This window comes from Typopeltis vanoorti, chromosome 18 (assembly GCF_054136105.1).
Source record: "Typopeltis vanoorti isolate ZY-2024b chromosome 18, IOZ_Tvanoo_1.0, whole genome shotgun sequence".
In the NCBI taxonomy this organism is placed as follows: domain Eukaryota; kingdom Metazoa; phylum Arthropoda; class Arachnida; order Uropygi; family Thelyphonidae; genus Typopeltis; species Typopeltis vanoorti.
This window is the reverse complement of record NC_143566.1, coordinates 105,057,587-105,083,493: the sequence shown is the minus strand read 5'-3', so window position 1 is coordinate 105,083,493 and position 25,907 is coordinate 105,057,587. Positions and strand designations below refer to the sequence as shown.

Here is a 25,907-nt window from a genome sequence, read left to right as displayed (position 1 = left end):
AAACACAAATTCAAATTGCTACTTTACTACAAAAATAAGCTTATCTTTTTAGAGCAACTTTCAATGGCCTTTCACTAAGTGCCATTCTAATGCACTCCCAGTAAAACTTCATTTGTTTAGGATTTTAGGTTAGGAAATTGATTAAAATCTTTGTTAGTTAAACGATGTACATTGGATACATGAAATGTTGATAGATTTCGTGTAGTCTTTTCTGGAGGAAGGGAGGTAGGGATTAATATTTTTTGAATTTAGTGGGGGATTGTAGTTATTGCTAAGGTGTTGAGAATGTGCTGAAGGCTGTTATCAGAACTTGTTCATTTTGCCCTGTTATATGGGGCTTTTATAATCCAAAGTACATTAAATTTGACAAGAAATTATATTCTAGTTTAATCCTTTATCTAAGATTAAACAAACTTAGATAGCTTGGTTTTCAATGTGATGTGGAGACACTGGAGAAGGTCCAAAAGCGAGTGACTAAGACAATATCAGGACTTTGGAATGCTGGCTGGTGGATAGGAGAAAGAGAAGTGATATAATAGAGACATTTAAGTTAGAGAGAGAAAATTTTATCAAGAGGGAATTATAAAAAGAGTAGCAGGTGAAAGGGTAAGAACCAGAGGTCATCCCTGGAAGTTATGTAAAAGTGTGGTGAAGAGGAGTGTGAGGAGTAGATTTTTTACATGGAGAATTGTCAGTGAATGGAATGCATTACCAGAATGTGTTGTTAATGCAAGGAGTGTTAAGCATTGTAAGATTCTATATGATAAATATGTTGCAGTTGAATGAACCTCCCACAATAAGCTTGCCGACTCCATGGAGGATATAATAATAATAATAATAATAATAATAATAATAATAATAATAATATTCATTGCCTGAATATAATAAAATTATATTCAGGCAATGACAATCAAGGAAAAGAAGGAGTATCAATAGTATTCAACACAAAATACGAGGCTAATCTTCTTGAATGGCAGTCAGTCTCAAGTAGAGTAATGCGGGCAAATATGAGAATGGAGAACTGGACAATGAGACTTATTTGTGCTTATGGTCCCACAGAAGGTTCTACTAAGGTAGAAGTGGAGGAATTTTTTGAGGCTTTAGAAAAAGCAACTGACACAATGAAAAATGAAAAGTTGGTCCTTGTTGGAGATCTAAATAGCAGAGTAGGAAATGAGTGTGAGACATACAAAAATATTTTGGGAAAATTTGGAGAAAAGAGCAAAGCTAATAATAATGGCAAATATCTGTTGGATTTCTGCTCAGGACATGGACTGGTTATTACTAACACCATGTTCCAATATAAAAATGTGCACAAATTCACATAGAGAGAAGAGGCTAGGAATAAGAAAAGTCTCATTGACTATGTTATTGTTAATAGTGATGTTTTCTCCCTGGTGCAGGACACCAGAGTGTACAGAGGATTTGAAATTGGAAGTGATCACTATTTAGTCTTGAGCAGGATAAAATTGAATTTCATATTGAAAAGGAGAACATGTAAGAAAGTTTTAAAGCGAATAAAAGTTGAGCAGCTCTCAGATGTGAACTGTAGGCTAAAATACACAAAGATTATTGAAGAAAAAATGAAAGAGTTTGAGAACAGGAATCAAACCTTGGAGATTCAGTGGCAAACTCTGAAGATAACATTGATTGATTCTGCCAGAGAGGCATGTGGTGAGGTTATCTGTAAGGATAAAAAAATCAGAACTCCCTGGTGGACACAGGAAGTTAAAGAGGCAGTGAAGGAAAAGAAGAAAGCATACCAAAAGTTCCTGTCAAATAAGTCAGCTTGTGCTCTTAGAGAATATAGAGACAAATGCAAGAATGCTAAACACTGCGTAAAACTAGCTAAACAAAAGTCATGGGAGGACTTTGGCAAGAATATAGAAAATAAATATCAAGAAGGTGGCAAAATATTCTGGAGGTTGTCGAAGAAGCTTAAGAATGGAAGAAAGAGTGCTGTAAAAGGAATTAGAGATGATAAAGGTGACATGAAAACGGGAGAAAAAAAGATATCCTTGAAGTATGGAGTAATTACTTTGAAAAACTGCTAAATGAAACAAGCAGTGATGACAGCACAGTGGTAAAAAACACTGACCAGGCATGCAGTCAGAAATACATATCCATACTTGAAGTAGAAAAAGCCATCAAAGGCTTGAAATGTGGAAAGGCAGCAGGAGTAGATGATATTCGACCAGAAATGCTGAAGTATGGTAGTATAAGAGTCCTACAGTGGCTGCACTGCATAGTTCAGAAAGCCTGGACAGAGGGACGAATTCCCGATGACTGGAGTAGAGCTCTCATAGTACCCATATATAAAAAGGGAAATAAAACTGCATGTGAGAATTACAGAGGTATTTCCCTACTGAGTGTTCCGGGCAAGATCTATGCAAGTATACTTGAGAAACGGTTGAGAAGAATTGTGGAAGAAAAGCTTGGTGAAGAACAAGCTGTATTCAGGCCAAATAGAGGCTGTCAGGATCAGATCTTCACTTTACGACAAATAGTCGAGAAAGCATGGGAATATAAGAAAGATCTGTATTTAAGTTTTGTCGATCTGGAAAAGGCATATGACAAGGTACCAAGAGAGAAGCTATTCAATACGCTGCAGTTATATGGTGTCAATGGGGCATTATATCAAGCAATATGTAGTCTTTATTTGAGTTGTAAGTCAGCAGTTAGAATTGAAGGAAGTACAGCAAGATGGTTTAATGTTAAATCTGGTGTGAGACAAGGATGTACATTATCCCCTCTGTTAATCATTATCTATATCGATCACATTATGAAGGAAAGTGGTATTAAACAGGATATCATAATTGGAGATGTTAATGTCAGCTCTTTGCTTTATGCAGATGATGTTATACTTCTAAATAAATCTGCTACAAGTCTGCAAGATTCTCTGACTAAATTGAATAGCTGTTGTAATAGATATGGTATGAAGGTCAGCAATAAAAAGACAAAGACAATGAAAATAGGCAGAATCACTGAAAATGTCAACTGTGTTGTGAATGGAGAACCTGTGGAACAAGTAAAACATTTCAGCTATTTAGGCACGATTTTTACTGAAGATGGTAAATTAAATATAGAAATAGACAACAGAATAAGCAAAGCTGGTATGGTGGGAAGTCAATTGAATAAATTCATATGGAATAAGAGAGAAATTAGTCGGAACACTAAATTAGCTGTGTACAAGACAGTGTTCAAACCAGTTTTAACTTATGGATCTAAGAGCTGGGTCAGAAGTAAAACACTTGACCAAAGACTAGAGACCACAGATACGAGAGTCCTGAGAAAGATTATAGGCGTGAACAGATGGCATCAATGGCAATATCATATTAAAAACGAAGATATTAGGAAAGAACTTGACATTGTCAACATCCAGGAATGTGTTAGCAGAGCTAATCTCAGGTGGTATGGTCACTTAAACAGAATGGGCGAGGAAAAATTAGCAAAACAAGTGTTCTCTGCCAGGTTGGCAGCGAAACGACCTAGAGGAAGACCAAGATATAGGTGGATTGATACAGTACAAAGTGCTTTAGACGATAGAACTATAAGATCTGATAATGTTGGAGTCTTGACAAGTAACAGACTGATTTGGAGGAAAATTGTAGACAGGAAATTAATAATGATGTAATTTTTTCATGTAGTACTATCATATCCTGTACACCCCTTAAGGGTAAATGGCAGGAATTTGATGATGATGATGATGATGATAATAAAGATTAAAAATCAATTAACAACATTAAGAATTATCAATGTATAATAGTAAACATAAGAAAGAACTCACTTGTTTGTTCAATGTTGTAAACAAGCTGATTAGTCTGAATAAGAATAGTGAGGAATCGTTCAGTGAAATAAATTTCAGTCTCATTAACAAATCCTGTGCCACCCAACACACCATTCACATTTCCTTCGACACGAAGTTGATATGATCCTCGTATAGCATTAAATGGAACCTGAAATTTGAAAGGTTAATAAAAGTGACTGTAAAATGTAAATATTTTAAAATTATACAGCATTTTAATCAAGGTAATTTATAAAATTTCATAAATTATGAATGATGTGGCCTTGCAGGAGGATCTAAATAGACTATGTGAGGGAGCAAATGAGTGAAGCTATCAGTTTAATGTTGCAAAGTGCAAGGTCTTGAAATTTGGTAGGCAAGGTTGAGATGAAGAGTATACAATTAATTGAGATATTTTGAAGGAGGTGGAGGAGACAAGAGATCTGAGAGTGATAGCGGACAGAGACTTTAAAGGTTATCGGTCACATTGCTAAAATTGTAAGAACATCCCCATGGATTATGGCAATAATGAGGAGGATGTTGACAAGCAGAAGCAAAGAGGTTATGGTGCCCCTGTATAAAACTTTGATCCGGTCACATATTTTGCACAGATTTGGTTGCTTGGTTTTCAGGGATGAGGATGTATTGGAGGAAACCCAGAGAAGGTTTAAGTTAGTGTTAGATCTATAGAATGTTAGATATGAGGAGAGATTGAGGGGAATGCAATTTACAGAGCCTTGTGAATAGAAGAAGAAGAAGAAGAGGATATATGATTGAGATATATAAGTTGGTGAGGGGTTGTTACCAGATTATGTAAAGAAGATATTTCACACAGGAGAGGGTCGCAAGAACAAATGAGTCATCTGACCTCCACAATGACTCATTGTGGAAGTCAGATGTTATCTTGATTTTTTTGATATTATTTGAGTCAGAGAAAATTCTGCAGCCTTTAACTGCATGTGAGGTTGAGAGGAAGTTTGATTATTATTTATTGCCAATTTGTTTTTTGGGTAGATGCTATAACCTTTGTAATTTGCAAGATGAGGACCATTGCAACTGGTACTTCTGACCATATGGTTCTAGGCTTGGCACAGGTGTTAATAGCATGGTTTTCTTCATATTTCAAACACCTGTAGTCAGCTCTACAATTTTTGAGCATGACCATATGTCTGACATCTATGGCACTGCCCTGCAGATATTCGTTTTCTTAAAGGTTCGGGCATTATCCTGAGCCCACAGATCGATGTTAATTCATAAATATTTTTATGGGAGTTATGAATTTCCATCAAGATAAGTGGCATCAGTTTCTTGTCAGCTGTAAACATTCTGCTCACTTCAACCAGAGGCAAACTATGATAACTGAGATCTGTCACTATCTCTTCAATGTTAATATCCTCAGTAACTCCTCTAAGTACTACCTTCAGGTTTTTTTCAGAGCTGAGGGAGAATGTGTGGTATTGTATGTTGAAGTTGTCCATTACTTTGGTTTAGATGACAATAGTCTCCAACTGTAGTGGGCTGAATCTTTATGTCCTTGTCTGCGTTGTTTGCCCATGCATAAGCAATATTTTGATCCTTCATAACTAATATAAGCAACATCTATTTGCTTTGGTCTCATAGAATGATTGGAGGCACTTCTCTTTAACATAGCTTGAAGAATCTATATTAGGAGTGTCATCGTCCATTTTGTCATCTCTGCATACCTATTCGTTCTGCATTTTTTACATGCATATACTTCTTGGAATTCTTTAGGTGGTGAATCTGCCAACACTATCTTTTTTCATTCTGCTCCCATGTCATCACCTTCAGGGTCACTACTTGTCACTGAATATAGGTTCAAGTAACCTGACCAATCAACTCCAAATTTCTTTAATAGTTTTAAGGCAATCGATTGCTACTTTTTGTCCAACTTTTGGACTAAATCGTCTATATCAAGGTTTTCCATTATTTAAATAAACTTCTTACCTAAAAATAGTAGCTGTTGAACAGCTAAACACTTGAGGAACATCAAATAAACTATTTCGCCTAATAAATTCATGACCACTCCAGTAAAATCAATCACACTTCCAACAAAATTCTGCCTCAGACTGCATAATTCCCAAATCGCGTGAGAATGGATTTTTAGATACATCATAAATACAAATCTAGGATGTGAGTACCATATTCTAAGCAGAGATCAATAACTATAGAATAACACATATGCCACAGTAAAAAAGTTATTTACTGTGGCATACATGTTATTTTATAGTTATGGATACCCCACAGGCTTCACTATATATATAAAATAATAATAAGGAAAGATCGTTAGATTATAGATTGTGATGAAAAATTGCAGAACACTTTCATGATCTGATATAGTGCTAATTAAATTATTAATATTATTATTATACAAACATCTCCTGAAGTCAAGAATCATCAAGGAGGCAATAGTAAGATGCATTCTAACAGAGATAATGTTTATCATACATCGTCTTAAATTGGTTCCATGTTTGTGTCCTCACCACCTTGTTTGGCAATACATTCCACTCAACAACCACTCTCCATACAATCATAGACTTTTATCTCATTTACCTTCAAGCAATATCGGCTGAAGTATTGATTCCTCAACTTCCTGTTTCCTTAGAATAGTATCATTATCATCAGTATGAAAAATCTCAGCAAAATAATCATTGAAAAATTCCAATGACTTCTTCTGTGGTCACTGTTACACCATATTGATCCAGCAGAGTTATCCTCCCATAATCATTCTTTTCTTGCTAGCTGCATAACCAAAATTTCCTGAGGTTTTTCTTACCCTGTTTTGCTAGTCTCCTCTGATAATCTAATTTCACCTTGTTATATTTGTCACTCTTCTTGCTTGCACTTTATAAATTTCATTTAAGCGTTCACTTCTTCCAAGTTTATATTTTCTCCATAATCTTCTCTTCTTCTGCAATTCCTGCTTAATGTCCCTGTTCATACATTTAATGCCTATTTTGTGAATCATTTTTGATTTAGGAACACATTCTGTTATTGCCATCATCAAATATTTCTTAAGTATGATCCACACCATAATTATCTCTTTCCCTTCAAGTTCAAGTTTTAGTTAAACTACATTATCTACCAATAACTGTCTGAACACCCATGTTATTTGAATTTAAGGAACATTCTAGGTTTGTTAACATAAAAACCAGTGTACAGATAGTAGGGAGCAGTTTAATACAGGTACTATGGCAACACAAAGTGAACTCAGTGACTTCAAAAGAGGTGTCATAGTGGGCTGTCACATTGCTGGCATGTCCATACGTGCTGTTGACAATACAATCAACAAATGGAGATGTTCTGACATCACCAGTGCAGGGAAAACACGAAGGGCATCTGCTGAAAATGACTGACAGTGACAGGAGGGTGTAAAACAGGTGGTAATCAAAACCAGCTACAAACAGCACAGACCATCCATGATGAGTTCCAGAGTACTAGTAACACCATGGTAACATCATAGTAACACCTTTTACTGAGTTTCCATGGAAGAGCAGCATCACACAAGCCAAGCATCACAACAACAAAAAGAGGTGACTAATCTGGTCTGATGCAAAGTGTGCATGAACTGGACAAATGACCAGTGAAAAACGTACTCAGGAGCGATGAATCGAGGTTCACCTGTTTCCGGTCTGATAGCAAGGTGTGGGTGTGGAAGCAGCCTGGTGAATGCTTATTACCACCGTGTGTTGTACTCACAGTAAAGTTTGGTGGTGAAGGAGTAACAGTGCGGGGTGCAATCAACTGGTTCGGAGTGGGACCACTGGTCGCTGTCAGTGGTTCCATGAAAGCAGCTCAGTACCTTGATATTCTGGATAATCAGGTGCTGCCTACACAGTGAAGTTTTTATCGAACAGACCCATGTTACTAACAAGATGACAATGTTCCATGCCATAAAGCTGCAGCTGTCATGGATTGGTATGAAGAGATGGGTGGTAAATGACTGCCCTGACCTGTGCAGAGTCCTGACCTCAGCCACATCAAACACCTGTGGGATAAATTGGAGCACTGATTGAGATCCAGAGCAGCATATCTTTGATTTGTCACTGAATTCAGTGCTGCTTTGATGGAGGAATGGAGACAAATTCCACCTGATGTCTGCCACACATTGGTGGAAAGCCTTCCTCAAAGGGTGCAGGAGATGGTCAAAGCCAAAGATGGACATAGTATCAATTGTAAATTGCTAAAGTGTCTTGACAATTATTGGTAGATAGTGTACATACACTGATTGGAAAAAACATTAGAGATACCTACGGTAGCGAACAAATTAATCCAAACAAGCTGAATTTTTGTCAAGCTTTTGGTTTGGGCTTGGTTTTTGTTTCAGTTTACAATAAATTTGATTTTGGTTTCGGTTTACTAATTATGGTTTTGATTTTAGTTCACTATTTTGGTTCAGTGATGCATGTCTTAATTATTACTATTATTATTATTATTATTATTATTACGTAACACCTCCAGGTAGTCCAAAGACTCATCGAGGGAGGCACCTACTTCTACAACTCTCCATCTCCACCACTCTACCAACCGCAACTACCTTCATCATCTACACCAACGCCATCTACCGCCGGCTAACACCAGTATTTTCACAGATAATCACAAACATCCATGCCCAAGGCAGGATTCGAACCTACAGCCTTTTGGCTGGAGAGTGGATATGCTAACCACTCGGCCAACCAGGCCAGCATACAGTGGTATACTTAGATTTTGCAAAGCCGTTTGATAGGCATTTGATCAACTTATCATGTGGTTAACTAAGAGCAGATGGAGTTGGATATTAGAAGGGCCAGTGGAAGTGGGCATGCGGTGCATGCAGGCGATGCTACGAAGGGGGCACCACGCCAGGACACGGTTCATAAGTTCATTTTTAAGAAACAAAATTTTTATCATGAAAACAAAAAATTCTTATAATGATCAATATTAAAATAAATAAGGCCGGATACACCGGATAATAAAAAAAAAATTGTATATTACCGCCTCTTTGATCAGCCAGGTGTTTATAATTTTGCAGCAAGAGCAGGCTAAATGCTTGCTTACAGAATGTTGTGTCTACTGCAGTCTATCTAAAGTGCAACGATGAACGGTTTTTATGCGCAGAAACGAATTTTCATACAAAACATTTGTTGCTAGTTAACCAGTCATATGGTACTCATCTCAGTAAGCTACTTACAGTAGCGCAGTGCGGACTATTATTTCGTCTCTGTGTCGTGTTGTGTAATAATTTCTTGTGGGTATAAAATAGAAATGGAATCAAAAATATAAAAAAAAGTTATCCGGTGCACAAAAATCTTAAGCGTCATGCTGCGAAAGAAGCATATATTAAGAAACAAACTGAGGCTCTTAATAAATTTGTTAAAATATCAAAATATTCTGATGCAGATTGTAACCAACTCGATACATCAGAAATCAGAGTTAAAGAATCATGCACATCATCCAGTTTACTTTAAAGTACTATTGCAACTATTGAACAAGATAACAAGACGCATGATTTAAGTGAAAAAACAGTTAGGAGAAGATTTAGTTTGTAGTTGACTCCGAAACTAACACATTGTCAGTCTGTAAATTTAGAAGATCCTGGTGAATGGGGAAATATTGATGAAAAATTATGAGTTGTTTTAATTGAAATGGGGCCTGTTCAAAAGAAAAATATAATATATCACTTTTGCTGTTTTCTGCTTTTATTGCAAACTTTTCGCACCTACTGAATCAAGTAATCTTGTAGAAGGTTATAACGATTGGAGAAATGTAAGTAACAACTTTGAATAGACATGAGACAAGTTTAACTCACATGAAAAATTTCTTAAAATGAAAGGAACTTGATAAAAATTTAAAAAAAAAAACTACCATTGATTGCCAGACTCAAAGCATGTATGAAATGGAAAAGAAACATTGGACGAGTGTTTGATTTAGAACACTTCATTGAAATTATAAAATTCCTTGGTAGCCAAAACTTAGCTTTTCGCGGATTATCTGATACATTCTATGAAAGGAATAACAGCAATTTTTTAAAATTAGTCGAATTGCTTGCGAAGTTTGATCCCGTTATTGAAAATCATGTTGAAAGAGCCCTACAAAAACAATAGAGCACACTATTTGAGTAAATACAGTCAAAATGAAATATTGGAAACTTTAAGTAATGCAATCAGGGATACAATTTTATTATCAATTTGAAAATCTAAATATTATTCCATAATTTTAGACTGCACACCGTATGCAAGCAAAACAGAACAAATTACCATTATTATTCGTTTTGTTTCTTGTGACAATGGATTTGTCAAGATCAAAAAAAAACATTTTAGGTTTTGCAGATATATCAGTTTCCACAGGATGTGGTTTATGTGCAACAATAAAATAACTGAAAAAATGGAACATTCCCATTGAAGACATGCGAGGTCAAGGGTATGCCAATGGGGCAAATATGAAAGGGAAAAAATATGGGCTCCAAAATTTGCTTTTGAACAAAAATCCTCGAGCTTTCTACATGCCATGTGCTGCTCATACTCTAAATTTAATCATTAACGCTGCAGTCAAAGTGAATGCAGATACAATCAGTTCCTTTGCAATTATTCAAGAAATATAAAATTTCTTTTCATTCTCTTACAAACATTGGGCAAGCCTTTTAAAGTTCGTAAAAAATTAACATTGAAACAGCCATCAAAAACGCGATGGGAAAGTAAAATTAATGCAAGCTGCCCTCTATGATATCAATTAGGAGAAATTTACGATGCACTTTTGAAATTTTAAATGAAAATTTTAATAAAGAAACTCAGCATGAAGCACAAATATTATTTTCTAAAATAAAAAACTGCAAATTTATTTGCTTTCTTATAACTTGGCATGATTTACTTAACAGAATAAACCCTGTGAGTAAAATGCTTCAAGACAAAAAATGAACATTACACTTGCTTTAGAATCTATCGAAAATTTAAAAATATTCTTACAAGAATAAGTGAGTAATATCGCCTCTGTAGCGCAATTGGAAGAACGACGGTACGCACGCCTTTCGAATGGAAAAGGCCTAAGTTCGATTCTCATCATGAATGGGAGGAATCTTTATGGTCCCCAGGATTTGAAGGGGATAAATTAACTGTGGAAAGGATACAAAGACGGATGACAAAGATGGTTTCAGGACTGTACAAGGATAGTTATGAGGATCGGCTGAGAGAATGTGGACTGCAGAGTTTGGTGGATAGAAGAAGGAGAGGTGATATGATTGAGACTTTTAAACTGTTGAGAGGTGGTTACAGGGTTGACACTGGGGAGTTCTTTCGCTTGGTTGATCAGCGGGAAGGAGTGATGACAAGAGGCCATCCCTGGAAGTTACAAAAGGAAACTGTGAGCAAGAGGGTAAGAAGTGGTTTCTTTGTGTGGAGGGTGGTTAAGCCGTGGAATGCATTGCCTGATGGAGTGGTGGGAGCGAGAACGGTCAGTGAGTTTAAAGAGTAGTATGACAAACTTTGTGTTTCTCAGGGGAGGACCTCCCCTCGATGAGTCTTGACAGACTTTATGTCTTAGGAAGGACCTCCCTCGATGAGTCTTTTGACTCCTTGGAGGCCTGAATAATAATAATAATAATAATAATAATAAAAATAATATCGATCAGATACAAATTTTAAAGAAGTTCTAAAAACGGTAAAAGAACTGAGTGAAGAGATGGATGGAGAACAAGAATTTAAAACTGGTACGGAAGTTCTATGACGAAAGAAGACAAGACAATTTGACTACGAGCTTCATGACGAAATGCCACAATCGCCAAAAGATAAATTTAGAGTGAATGTGTTTTATACACTTCTAGACATTGCAATGTGTTCGTTAATAGAAGGTTTTGAACAACTAAAAACAATTATGATAATTTCAATTTCTTCTATAGATTACCACAAATTAATAACGAAGATTTAAGAAAAAATTCTGATGATTTAAAGATTCTCTTGAAGGACGATGACAATAAAGATGTAAATGCAATAGAACTATATGACGAGTTACATGCTTTCTGGGATATTTTTCGGAAGGATAATTTAAATATTCAAAACCCTTTCGATATTCTTAATTTTATTGTGTCCAATAATTTATCTTTCCCTAACTTTTCAATTGCTTTAAGAATACTATTAACCTTACCTGTTAGTGCAGCGAGCAGTGAACATTCCTTTTCCAAGTTGAAATTGATTAAAACCTACTTAAGTAAGTTTCGGAATTAGACGTTAAGACCATTATTTCTAATTTTGTAAATATGAAATCAAAAACCCTAAAATTTAAAAAAAAAAATTTCAAGTATATTTATGTAATCTAATTTTATTTTCTATTATTCTGTAAAGATGTTATTTTTTGAATACTTATATTAAATTTTCTAATTATTTCTGAATTCTTTTCTTATTTTCTCATCTATCTTGAGTTTCTTTTATTTTTCTAAAAGATAGTTCCACTTATAAAAATTATTAAAAAATTTTTACAAGTTACTAAGAATTTAGTAACTTGTAAAATACAAGAGTTTTTTAAACTTTAGTTCCAATAAATTTTAACTTTAATTAAAATTCATTTTAATTTTGTTAGCGATTCGGGTCGATGAGAGGGCTATAATCCCTGTATCATTATATTCAATGATTAAAGTGAACCCACAACAGACTCTGGCAGCTTATTCCACTCATTCACCACTCTCCAAGTAAAAAACCTAGCTCTAACATTCCTGCTAACCACATTCTTGCCCAGCTTCCATGTATGGCCCTAGTCCTCCCACCACCAGTCCTGATCTCAAAAATATCTTCTTGATTAATCTTATAGAAACCCTTCAGTAATTTGAATGTCGCAATCATATCACCCCCTTTTCCGCTTATCGACCAATTTTTGCAACCCACAAATCTTCAACCTGTTCTCATAAGGTTCATTCCACAGACCTGCTATCATCTTGGTCACTCGTCTTTGGATTCTCTCCACCTCCTCCCTATCAAGAAGAAACCCTAGTGCCCATATCTGGGCATAGTAGTCTAGATGGGGTGTTATCAAGGCTCGATACAGAGGAACAATAACTTGTTTGTCTCTGCTTGTTAAAGTATTTTTCAGAAGCCAAGTGATTTGTTGAGCTGATTTAGCCACTTTTGCAATGTGCCCCATAAACTTCAATTCCCTATCCACCAACACCCTCAAATCCCTGGCCTCATCAATCTCCTGGAGTACAGTTCCACCAATGTGATATACTGCTGCTAATCTTTTCACCCCAAAATGCATAACCTTACACTTTGCCACATTAAATTGACATCCATTTTCCCTAGCCCAGTCCTCCAAACTATCCAAATCATCCTGCAAAATTTTAACATCCTGTGCACTCACAATTGCTCTACCCAACTTTGCATCATAAGCAAACAAGTGAACACTTCCTCTCAGATCCTTTCCTATATCATTGATGAACAAATTGAAAAGTAGTGGTCCAAGAACAGAACCTGCGGCACACCACTAGTCACAAACCGTCTTTTGGACTCAACTCCTGAATAAACCACTCTCTTTTATCTCTCCATCAACCACCCTCCTATCCATATCACCAACCCTATATCCATCCCCATCTGCTCCAGTTTACAGATTAGAGTTCCATGCCGTATCCTGTCAAAGGCCTTGGCAAGATCCAGTAAAATCACTGTAAACCCATTACCCTTATCCAGTTCAGCCGTCACTGTGTTATAAAACGTGAGCAAGTTACTCAGGCATGATCTACCCTTCAGAAAACCATGTTGTCTTACATACAATATCCCATTTTCATCTATCCAATCCTGTATTCTTTCCTTGACTAATTTCTCCAAGACCTTGACAATGATTCCTGCTTTGCTAATCGGTCGGAAATTTACAAGAGCAGTCAAGGAACCTCCTTTATGCAGTGGAACTATTTCCCCCTCCTTCCACCCCCTCGGGACTAACCCAGACCCGAGACTCAAATTAAATAAAATGGTCAAGGGTACTGACAATTCTTTAGCCGCTTCACGTATGACACGAACTGGTATACCATCCAATCTCACAAATGTATTGACATTGAGGTTTTGCAATAGACTACTCATCTCCACTTCATTCACCACAATTCCCATATAATCTATTGGTTCATTCATTTCTGCAATGTCACCACCTGGATGATATATTCTTGCAAAGTGCTCACTCAGTAACTCAACTATATCAACTGATTCGGTTACCTCCCTACCATCGGCATTCTTTAAAATCATTCTGCCATATATATTTTTTCTTTTACTTGCAACATATCAAAAAAACTGTTTAGGATTCTCTTTAGCCTGCATGGCGAATGTTCTTTCATAATCTTGTTTAGCTTTTTTTACCACACTCGTTACCCTTCTGGCCTGCGCTTTATACCATTCATTTGCCTGCCGGTCACCTTTCTCCTTAAATTCCCTCCACAGTTGTTTCTTTTTTTGCAGCTCAAGCTTAATGGTGATATTCATCCATTTAACCCCTACTTGATTTATTATTCGGACTCTAGGCATACAGTCAGCCATTGCTTCATGCAAACCTCCTTAACTGCCTTCCATGCACTATCAACCTGCTAGCCCTTGCAGTTGTACATGCCATGGCACTAAACCAATCAAACTCCTAAGCTTGTCATACTTACCAACCCGATAATTCCACATGTACCCTGTCTTAATTGTAAATTCCACTCCTTTAGCCAAGTCAAGACCCTATGATCACTCTTACCAATTGGTTGCAATGTGGTCATATTAGTTACAGCCAAATCTTCAGATGCAATTACTAGGTCAAGCACTCTCTGACCCCTATTCTTTGCTTCACAATCACGCTTTATTCATGTCATCACTTTTTGGTAGTATACATTTTTAACAACTATTTTCAAGAACGAAGCATACAAAGAGTAAAGTTAGATCATAAATTTCTGATGAGAACCTTAAGAGCTCACTACTAATTGCAAACACTTCGTTCGCGCCAGACATTGATACATTGGTTTCATGTAAACAAGGCCATATATGTCACTAGTTTTGTGTTTATCTGTTCTTTTTTTTTAATGTTATGAAATTTTTTTTTTTAAATAAAGGAAGTTTTGTTATGTATATACATTAACTATATTATACATTTTATATGCAGCCCAAGACAATTCCTCTTCACTCAATGTGGCTCAGGCAAACTAAAAGGTTGGACATCCATGGTGTAGAACATAGGATTATTTTCACAATTTTAAATGAATGTTTTTTTTTATACTATTACAGAGATACTCAAAGTTGTAAAACTCAAAGATAGTTTCTTCAGCAAAACTTATGTGACCATTTCTCTTGTGACCTTCAGCAAAAACCCATTTCTCATGTGACAAACCTGGCAGTATTGAAACCATCAAAACCATCAAACCATTGAAACCATCAAAACCATCAAACCATTGAAACCATCTCCATAGTACAATTGGAAGAACGACGGTACGTTGCGCCCTTCGATTGGAAAAGGCCTAAGTTCGATTCTCATCATGACGGGAGGAATCTTTATGTGGACCTTTTTCAATCGAAAGTGAGTTAGCCGATCTCATACGGAGGTGGCAGGATTTTTTCTCCCGGAAACTGGGGTTTATCATCTTGCATACAGACAAATCAGCCCTTCAGAACACATGCAATTTACAGACAAAAAAATACTATCTCTGGTTGGCAGTAGATGGTGCTGATGTTGTTGACTGATGGTAGAGGTTCAGTGTTAGTGGTGGGAGAGTTGTATAATAGGTGTCCTCCCCCGATGAGTCTTCGGACTCCTTGGAGGTGTCACGAATAATAATAATAATAAAAATTTCAAGATCAATTGCAGGCAGTGGGCCTTGAATGCTCATTTTCAGTCCATCCTTAAATGGATGAAGTGGAAAGAAAAAAATGTAATCTAGCTTCAACATCTTATTTCTCACAAAATTGTCTCTACAATGTTTACTAATAGTGTTGTATGTTTTTAATAGTGTAAACAAGTTGCCATTCCCACTGTTTTATTCATTTTATATAGCTCTAAAATGGATACATCTCCAAGAAAGCTGATTCAAAAATATTCAAAAATACTCTTTATCTGCACACATCCATGACTCAAAGACAAATTACCAATGAGTGTGGTATGTGATTTTAAAGAGGTTTAGGGAGACAGATACTACTTTTTCTCCAGACATAAAAAGGAAAACGTGGGTGAAAAAGGAAAACTACACTTGCTTAAGATTGTTTACTGGTTAGGAACAGCAAAATTAATCCAAGATTGTCTGTTGTAGATTTAAACAGAGACTTGGCAGATAGTGGGATTAATGTTACTGCAGTGGTTAAATTCTAAATGAATAAGTTCCAGGGCCCTATACAAAATAACGAATTGTATTTACCTTTGAATGCTATCCAGGGAAACTCCAAACCTCCCGTTAATTTCATCACGCATTCATAATCAGGCTAATGGTGATATTGACTTTATATACACATTCAAAACTGCAAACAATTGTGAATAATAACACAATAATGTAGGGGGTGCTTAAGGGTCAAAGCTGTATAACTGAGAGGAGACCTCCGCATAGCCTTTAAAGGAATGCGGAGAACTGACCAGGGCTTCTGACCTAATGTCCAATCCTCACCTTCTTGTGGTGCACCCTGTTGGGTATCTACTTGGATACTGAACGAATGAGGATGGGCTGGCAATTTGGGATTTAGCCGACCAAATTGTATTCTTATTGGTTAAACCAAAATAAAAAAATGATGGTACAACATGACAAAATTTCATGCCGGCTGGGGCATCGCCCGGTTAAACAAGGCCCCCGTTGTTTTCGCCAGGGAACCAGGGCGAACAGCAAAAAGTCAGCTACTGGATCAAACCCTAAAACACACCCCAACTCAATATCACCCGAGTTGAAAATCGGTACTATCAACATAAGAAGCCTGAAATGCAAAGAAATGCAGCTAGCTGAGGAATTACATAAGTACCAGATCGACATAATAGGGGTGACTGAAACAAAGAAGACAAAAACTGGTGAGTTCTTTCTGAGCAATAAATACAAAATGTTATATTCAGGCAATGACAATCAAGGAAATGAAGGAGTAGCCATTGTATTCAACACAAAATACGAGGCTAATCTTCTTGAATGGCAGTCAGTCTCAAGTAGAGTAACGTGGGCAAACATGAGAATGGGGAACTGGACAATGAGACTTATTTGTGCCTATGGTCCCACAGAAGGCTCTACTAAAGTAGAAGTGGAAGAATTTTTTGAGGCTTTAGAAAAAGCAACTGACACAATGAAAAATGAAAAGTTGATCCTTGTTGGGGACCTAATAGCAGAGTAAAAAATGATTGTGAGACATACAAAAATATTTTGGGAAAATTTGGAGAAAAGCGCAAAGCTAATCATAATGGCAAATATCTGTTGAATTTCTGCTCAGGACATGGACTGGTTATTACTAACACCATGTTCCAATATAAAAATGTGCACAAATTCACATGGAGAGAGAAGAGGCTAGGAATAAGAAAAGTCTCATTGACTATGTTATTGTTGATAGTGATGTTTTCTCCCTTGTGCAGGACACCAGAGTGTACAGAGGATTTGAAATTGGAAGTGATCACTATTTAGTCTTGAGCAGGATAAAACTAAATTTCATATTGAAAAGAATAACATGTAAGAAAGTTTTAAAGCGAATAAAAGTTGAGCAGCTCTCAGATGTGAAGTGTAGACTAAAATACGCAAAGATTATTGAAGAAAAAATGAAAGAGTTTGAGAACAGGAATCAAACCTTGGAGATTCAGTGGCAAACTCTGAAGAAAACATTGATTGATTCTGCCAGAGAGGCATGTGGTGAGGTTGTCTGCAAGGATAAAAAAATCAGAACTCCCTGGTGGACACAGGAAGTTAAAGAGGCAGTGAAGGAAAAGAAGAAAGCATATCAAAAGTTCCTCTCAAATAAGTCAGCTTTTACTCTTACAGAATACAGAGACAAATGCAAGAATGCTAAACACTGTGTAAAACTAGCTAAACAAAAGTCATGGGAGGACTTTGGCAAGAATATAGAAAATAAATATCAAGAAGGTGGCAAAATATTCTGGAGGTTGTTGAAGAAGCTTAGGAATGGAGGAAAGGGTGCTGTAAAAGGAGTTAGAGATGATAAAGGTGACATGAAAATGGTAGAAAAAGATATCCTTGAAGTATGGAGTAATTACTTTGAAAAACAGCTAAATGAAACAAGCAGTGATGACAGCACAGTGGTAAAAAACACTGACCAGGCATGCAGTCAGGAATACATATCCATACTTGAAGTAGAAAAAGCAATCAAAGGCTTCAAATGTGGAAAGGCAGCAGGAGTAGATGATATTCGACCAGAAATGCTGAAGTATGATGGTATAAAATCTTACATTGGCTGCACTGCATAGTTCAATAAGCCTGGACAGACGGACGAATTCCCGATGATTAGAGTAGAGCTCTAATAGTACCCATATATAAAAAGGGAAATAAAACTGAATGTGAGAATTACAGAGGTATTTCCCTACTGAGTGTTCCTGGCAAGATCTATGCAAGTATACTTGAGAAACAGTTGAGAAAAATTGTCGGAGAAAATCTTGGGGAAGAACAAGCTGGATTCAGGCCAAATAGAGGCTGTCAGGATCAGATCTTCACTTTACGACAAATAGTCGAGAAAGCATGGGAATATAACAAAGATCTGTATTTAAGTTTTGTCGATTTGGAAAAGGCATATGACAAGGTGCCAAGGGAGAAGCTATTCAATACACTGCAGTTATATGGTGTCAATGGAGCATTATATGAAGCAATACTTAGTCTTTATTTGAGTTGTAAGTCAGCAGTTAGAATTAAAGGAAGTACAGGAAGATGGTTTAATGTTAAATCTGGTGTGAGACAAGGATGTACATTATCCCCTCTGTTATTCATTATCTATATGGATCACATTATGAAGGAAAGTGGTATTAAACATGATATCAAAATTGGAGATGTTAATGTCAGCTCTTTGCTTTATGCGGATGATGTTATACTTCTAAATAAATCTGCTACAAGTCTGCAAGATTCTCTGACTAAATTGAATAGCTGTTGTAATAGATATGGTATGAAGGTCAGCAATAAAAAGACAAAGACAATGAAAATAGGCAGAATCACTGAAAATGTCAACTGTGTTGTGAATGGAGAACCTGTGGAACAAGTAAAACATTTCAGCTACTTAGGCACAATTTTTACTGAACATGGTAAATTAAATATAGAAATAGACAACAGAATCAGCAAAGCTGGTATGGTAGGAAGTCAATTGAATAAATCATATGGAATAAGAGAGAAATTAGTCGAAACACTAAATTAGCTATATAAAAGACAGTATTCAAACCCGTTTTAACTTATGGATCTGAGAGCTGGGTCAAAAGTAAAACACTTGACCAAAGACTAGAGACAGCAGATATGAGAGTCCTGAGAAAGATTATAGGTGTGAACAGATGGCATCAATGGCAATATCATATTAAAAACGAGGATATTAGGAAAGAATTTGACATTGTCAGCATCCAGGAATGCGTTAACAGAGCTAATCTCAGGTGGTATGATCACTTAAATAGAATGGGCAAGGAAAGATTAGCAAAACAAGTGTTCTCTGCCAGGTTGGCAGCAAAACGACCCAGAGGATGACCAAGATATAGGTGGATTGATATGGTACAAAGTGCCTTAGACGATAGAAATATAAAATCTGATAATGTTGGAGTCTTGGCAAGTAACAGACTGATTTGGAGGAAAATTGTAGATAGGAAGTTAGTAACGATGTAATTTTTTTCATGTAGTACTATGATATCCTGTACACCCCTTGAAGGTACATGGGAGGTATTTGATGATGATGATGATGATGAAAGTGTAGGCATAATTACCGTAAAGGAAGAAAAGTCACAAAACAGAAAAATGTTCCTACAAAATAACCAATTATATTTATCTTTGAATGCAATCCTATAGTCAAGTGTCCCGCAAGTCAGCAAATCTTTCCTTTCATTCAGCGTGTTAATATTATCACATTGCAACTAATGGGAATCCTGTGTTTCTGAGGATTCGTTACAGACCTCTTTGTCTTCAGAAACTACACACAAACTGTCATTACAAACTGTTATTATCACAGTCGTACGGGCTATTTTTTCGTTTAATTGGAGGTGGCTAAAGGTGTGAAATTTACAATTAAGACAGGGTACATGTGGAATTATCGGGCTCGTAAGTATGACAAGCTTAGGAGTTTGATTGGTTCGGTGCCATGGCATGTAAAACTGCAAGTGCTAGATGTTGATAGTGCATGGGAGGCGGTTAAGAAGTGTGTGTAGGAGGCAATGGCTGACTGTATACCTAGAGTACAAATAATAAATCAAGTAGGGGTTAAATGGATGAATAACACCATTAAGCTTCAGCTGCAAAAAAAGAAACAACAGTGGAGGGAATTTAAGGAGAATGGTGACTGGCAGGTACATGAACGGTATAAAGAGCAGGCCAGAATTTCATAATCTGCTTTCAAAAGCGGATTATGAAAGAACATTAGCCATGCAGGCTAAAGACAATCCCAAATAGTTTTTTCGATATGTTGTAAGTAAAACAAAAAATGTATATAGCAGAATGATTTTAAAGAATGCCGAAAGAAGGGAGGTAACCGAATTAGTTGATATAGTGGAATTACTGAGCGAGCACTTTGCAAGAGTATATCATCCAGGTGGTGACATTGAAGTAATGAATGAACCAATAGCTTATATGGGAATTGTGGTGAATGATGTGGAGGTGAATAGTCTATTGCAAAACCTCAATGTCAATACATCTGTGGGATTGGATGGTATACCAGCTCGTGTCGTATGTGAAGTGGCTAAAGAATTGTCAGTACCCTTGACCATTTTGTTTAATCTGAGTCTCAGGTTAGTCCCAAGGGGATGGAAAGAGGGGAAAATAGTTCCACTGCATAAAGGAGGTTCCAGGACTGCTATTGTAAATTACCGACTATCAGCATATCAGGAATAGTTGTCAAGGTCTTGAAGAAAATAGTCAAGAGAAAAATATAGGACTGGATAGATGAAAATGGGATACTGTATGGGGGACAGCATGGTTTTGTGAAGGGTAGATCATGCCTCAGTAACTTGCTCACGTTTTATAACACAGTGACGGCTGAACTGGATAAGAGTAACGATTTACAGTGATTCTACTGGAACTTGCTCAGGCCTTTGACAAGATGCCAGATGGGATTCTAATCAGTAAACTGCAGCATATAGGGATGGATATAGGGTTGGTGAGATGGATAGGAGGGTGGTTGATGGAGAGAGATATCAGAGAGTGGTTTATTCAGGAGTTGAGTCTAAAAGACGGCCCGTGAGACTAGTGGTGTGCTGCAGGGTTCTGTTCTTGGACCACTGCTGTTCAATCTGTTCATTAATGATATAGGAAAGGATCTGAGAGGAAGTGTTCATTTGTTTGCTGATGATGCAAAGTTGGGTAGAGCAATTGTGAGTGCACAGGATGTCAAAATTTTGCAGGATGATTTGAATAGTTTAGAGGACTGGACTAAGAAGAATGGATGTCAATTTAATGTGGCAAAGTGTAAGGTTATGCATTTTGGGGTGAAAAGATTAGCAGCAGTATACCACATTGGTGGAACTGTACTCCAGGAGGTAGACAAAGCCAGAGATTTGGGTGTGTTGGTGGATAGGGAATTGAAGTTTAGGGGGCACATAGCAAAAGTGGCTAAATCAGCTCATCAGATCACATGGTTACTGAAGAATATTTTGATGAGCAGTGATAAGCAAGTTATTGTTCCTCTTTATTGAGCCTCGATAAGACCCCATCTAGACTACTGTGCCCAGATATGGGCACCAGGGTTTCTTCTTGATGGGGAGGAGGTGGAGAGGATCCAGAGACGAGTGACCAAGATGATAGTAGGTCTGTGGAATGAACCTTATGAGAACAGGTTGAAGATTTGTGGGTTGCAGAAATTGGTTGATAGGCCGAAAAGGGGTGATATGATTGAGACATTCAAATTACTGAAGGGTTTCTATAAGATTAATTCAGAAGATATTTTTCAGAATAGGACTGGTGGTGGGAGGACTAGGGGCCATACATGGAAGCTGGGCAAGAGTGTGATTAGCAAGGGTGTTAGAGCTAGGTTTTTTACTTGGAGAGTGATGAATGAGTGGAAGAAGCTGCCAGAGTCTGTTACGGGTGTCATGACTGTGATTGAGATCAAGGCGAGGTATGATTGATACTGTTGATCGAGACATTCAAATTACTGAAGGGTTTCTATAAGATTAATTCAGAAGATATTTTTCAGAATAGGACTGGTGGTGGGAGGACTAGGGGCCATACATGGATGCTGGGCAAGAGTGTGGTTAGCAAGGGTGTTAGAGCTAGGTTTTTAACTTGGAGAGTGGTGAATGAGTGGAAGAAGCTGCCAGAGTCTGATGCGGGTGCCATGAATGTGATTGAGATCAAGGTGAGGTATGATAGATACTGTATGAATGTCGAATAGTTGTTCATGACATGATGTTAGGGCCTCCCTCGATGAGTCTATCGACTCCTTGGAGTTGCCCGTAATAATAATAATAATAATAATAATAAAGAAGGTACCAATGTACTTATCCATAGTTGAAATACTGTACTTATTCGAATATAAATCACCCTCGCATATAACTCGCTCCCCTGATTTTACTTTTCAAAAAAAGAAATTAAAAATGTTTAATTAAAAGAAATTAAAAATTTCGCATATATCTCACACGTGAAAAAAAAAAAGCTTAAACATGTTCATGTCGTGCCAATAGTAACTTGATTGAGAAGACTTCTCCTGCCCACCTTCAACAAGCTCCTAAACACCCAGCTAAAAAGGGACTGTTTTACACATAAAAGTCTAGGATTACTTGTGGTTGTTGATGGTATGATGAAGAGTGACAATCACATAAAAATATTGGAGAAAAGAGTAGTTTCACAAATCCAGAAAGACAAAGAACTCATCTTCTAACAGAATCTCAATCCATGCCAGACTTCAAAAATCACAACATCCAATTCCTTCAGTGGCCAGGTAATTTTTCTGACATTAATCCAATGGAAAATTTGTGGGCCATAGTAAAAAAGAGACTTGGAAAATTAAATTGTGATACAAAGTATAACTTAATACAATCCATTATAAAAGTATCATTTAGAGATGCAGAATTAAGAAAATGGTGTTCTACTTTGGTAATGTCAATGGCTAAGTGAATTAATGAACTTATTAGGAACAGAGGAGCACATATAAATTATTATGTAAAGTTGGAGTTTTTTTGTACTTATTTTTTGTGAAATTAAAATTTTCTTTAAAATGTGAGTGCTTGGATTAATTTGTTTGCTACTGTACCTAATAGTGTATCGGTCCACATCTAGAGCAAATAACACCCTGTACTCTCTAAGGCATTGACTCCAACAGATGCTGGAGGTAATTCGAGCCATGCCAGTTGCAGCATTGCCCACAACTATGCCTTAGACATCAGTCCCAGACATATGGATCTGATGTCTTGCTCTGCAGCATCCCAGAGAGAGAGAGAAAGATAGATTCAATTGGATTAAAAACCGGGGACCTTGGGGCCACTGGATGATCCCAAACTCAAATAAGTGTTCTTTAGGCCAGCTAGGTTATTGCAGCTATTGGATAGTGCATTGTGCTGCTGAAACAGCCCATTGGCTGCAGGATGTGCAAAAACCATGAAAGTGTGTAGGTGATTAGCCAGCACATTCTGATAGCTTACAGAGTATACGGTCCTCTCCATACACGCTAATGGACATATGTGTCTGTAATCTCTGAGGCATTGACTCCAACAGATGCTGGAGGTAATTCCAGCCATGCCTGTTGCAACATTGAAATTAGTGGTAGCCAGTGAAATTTTAAATGGAAGTGCTGCCTATACAAAATAAATTTTAAAAAATTCTTTTTTTCCTAATTAGTAACCAGTTTATTAATAAATAAATCTACTGGTTACTAATTAGGAAAAAAAGAATTTTTTTTATTTATTTTGCATAGGCAGCACCCCCACTTAAAATTTCACCAGCTGCCACTGATTTAAATAGAGAAATAGAGAGAGGCCCAGAGAAATAGAGAGAGAAAGATTCAATCAGATTTAAATCTGAGGACCTTGGGGCCACTGGATGATCCCAAACTCAGATAAGTGTTCTCTGGGTGGTTGCAACCACCCATGCTTGGATGGTTGCAGCTCAGTACAGTGGCACATTGTCCTTCTGAAACAGCCCAATGGTTGCAGGATGTGCAAAACTGGTCGACTCTGCAGAGGTCCAGTTTTGATGATCCCGAAACCAGGTGAGGCACAATGCCTGACAATGAGCTATCAACAGTGGCACACAATTAGGGCAAGCTCCCATAGCCCGTGGTATGCAGGGCATGCTGTACAATTTGCTTGCTGATGCTGCTTGGACCTCCAACATTGAAACTGAATGTGATTTGTGCCGCAGTTTCCCCTGCAGTTAGTCTGTACAAGCCTGGACAGTCTACGTTGACCACAGTCATCAATGGCATGGGATTGGCCACCAACTGCTGGGTGGGCACTGTTATGCCCATTGATGGTATACTTTCGGTAGATCCTTGATATGGTTGCTCTCAAGAATCCTATGGTTCTTACCACTTAGGTGATAGAATGACCCATCAGTCTTGCGTCGATAATCTGTCCACGATCAAAGTCGCTACAATCACCACATTTATCCATGTTCATCGATTGCAATACTGTTGGAAAGCCCTTATGCCTGCCTGTTTACCGTCTGCATTCGGTTTGGGTACATTTCACTTTGAGTGGGGGAATGTCAGTGTCAACTTCCCACACCCCTATCTCTAACCATTGAGTGTATAACATGATTGTTATAGTTTACCTATTCGTAACTTTCCAGATATTCTTTCGTATTTGATCTTTATTTTGCTTTGTTGAACTATCACTAGCTGAGTAAAACAGATAAGAATTTAATTTTATTTAAACAGTTATGATAAATGATGATTTAGTCCAAAAATTAGATCATAAGCAGGTGTTGCTCTTTTCAAAAAACTGCTAAAAAGGTTTGAAAATGAATGGCCAGGATACCTGAATTCCTTGACATTGGCACACTTTCCCTCGATGAGTCTTTGGACTCCCTGGAGGTGTCAAATAACAACAATAATAATAATAATACTGAATTCATCTAATACTGAATACATATATTCCTTGACATCTAATACTGAAGGCGATAATGAAAACGTTACATTGATAATCTCTTCACCAAAGGAATTCCACCCATTGGAAACACAAGATAACATATAAACAAAAATTGCAAGACCGAGGATATTCACATGAATGACGAAACTACTGAAGAAGATATTACTAACACTACTTATGAGAGAATTCCTCCAGTCATTCTATGAGACGAAAACAGTTCGACTTCAATCACCCTGACTATTAAAGAGCAAAAAATCATTCGCTCCTGGGAAAAAAAATACAGACGAAGGCATAAGAATTTACCCTAGTGCAGTCACAGATTATCCAAACTTCTGGATAAATTAAATCTACAATATCACACTTTTGTGCTCATTAGCAAGAAAAATCTCACGTCTTAAGTTTAAAATCACTACAAGTATTACATTCAAGAGCAGAACCTGTCTTTTAAGCAGTGGTTGAATTCTAAACAGATAAGTTCTGGGGCTCTATACAAAATTACCAATTGTATTTACCTTTGGGTGCTATCCGGGGAAGCTCCAAACCTCCCCATCCCTTTCATCATGCATTCATAATCTGGCAACTATTGATATTGATGTTATATACACATTCAAAACTGTAAACAATCGTTGAATATAACACAGTAATGTAAGCATAATTACCATAAAGAGAGAAAAGTCACAAAACAGAAAAATGTTCCTACAAAATAACTAATTGTATTTACCTTTGAATATGATCCACTGGTCAAGTGTCGAGCAAATCAGCAAATCTTTCCTTTTGTTTAGCATATTAATATTATCACATTGCAACGGATGGGAATTCTTACTTGTAGAGATTGATAACACTCAGAAGACGATGTATGAACTGATTGCTATTTGTGACCTCAAAATTACTACGGAACCTCTAAGATAGAGAGCGTCAGGAGAACAGTGCCACAAATGTCAGCGGTTAGGGCAGGCCAAAAACTAAC

The 25,907-nt window shown here is 37.0% G+C and overlaps 1 protein-coding gene across 2 annotated transcripts in view; it reads right to left on the bottom strand.

Annotated features, from left to right (window-relative positions):
* Window positions 1-25,907, bottom strand: part of LOC150097025 (CD109 antigen-like) — a 623,307-nt gene that overhangs the window by 538,652 nt on the left and 58,748 nt on the right. For both annotated transcript variants that reach the window (XR_016549783.1, XM_090407831.1), the window contains exon 3: window positions 3,788-3,956. Coding sequence is in view for 1 of the 2 variants with exons in the window: in XM_090407831.1 (XP_090263957.1) it covers window positions 3,788-3,956 (169 nt within the window). In the remaining variant the exon portion in view is untranslated. The remainder of the gene's footprint in view (window positions 1-3,787; window positions 3,957-25,907) is intronic.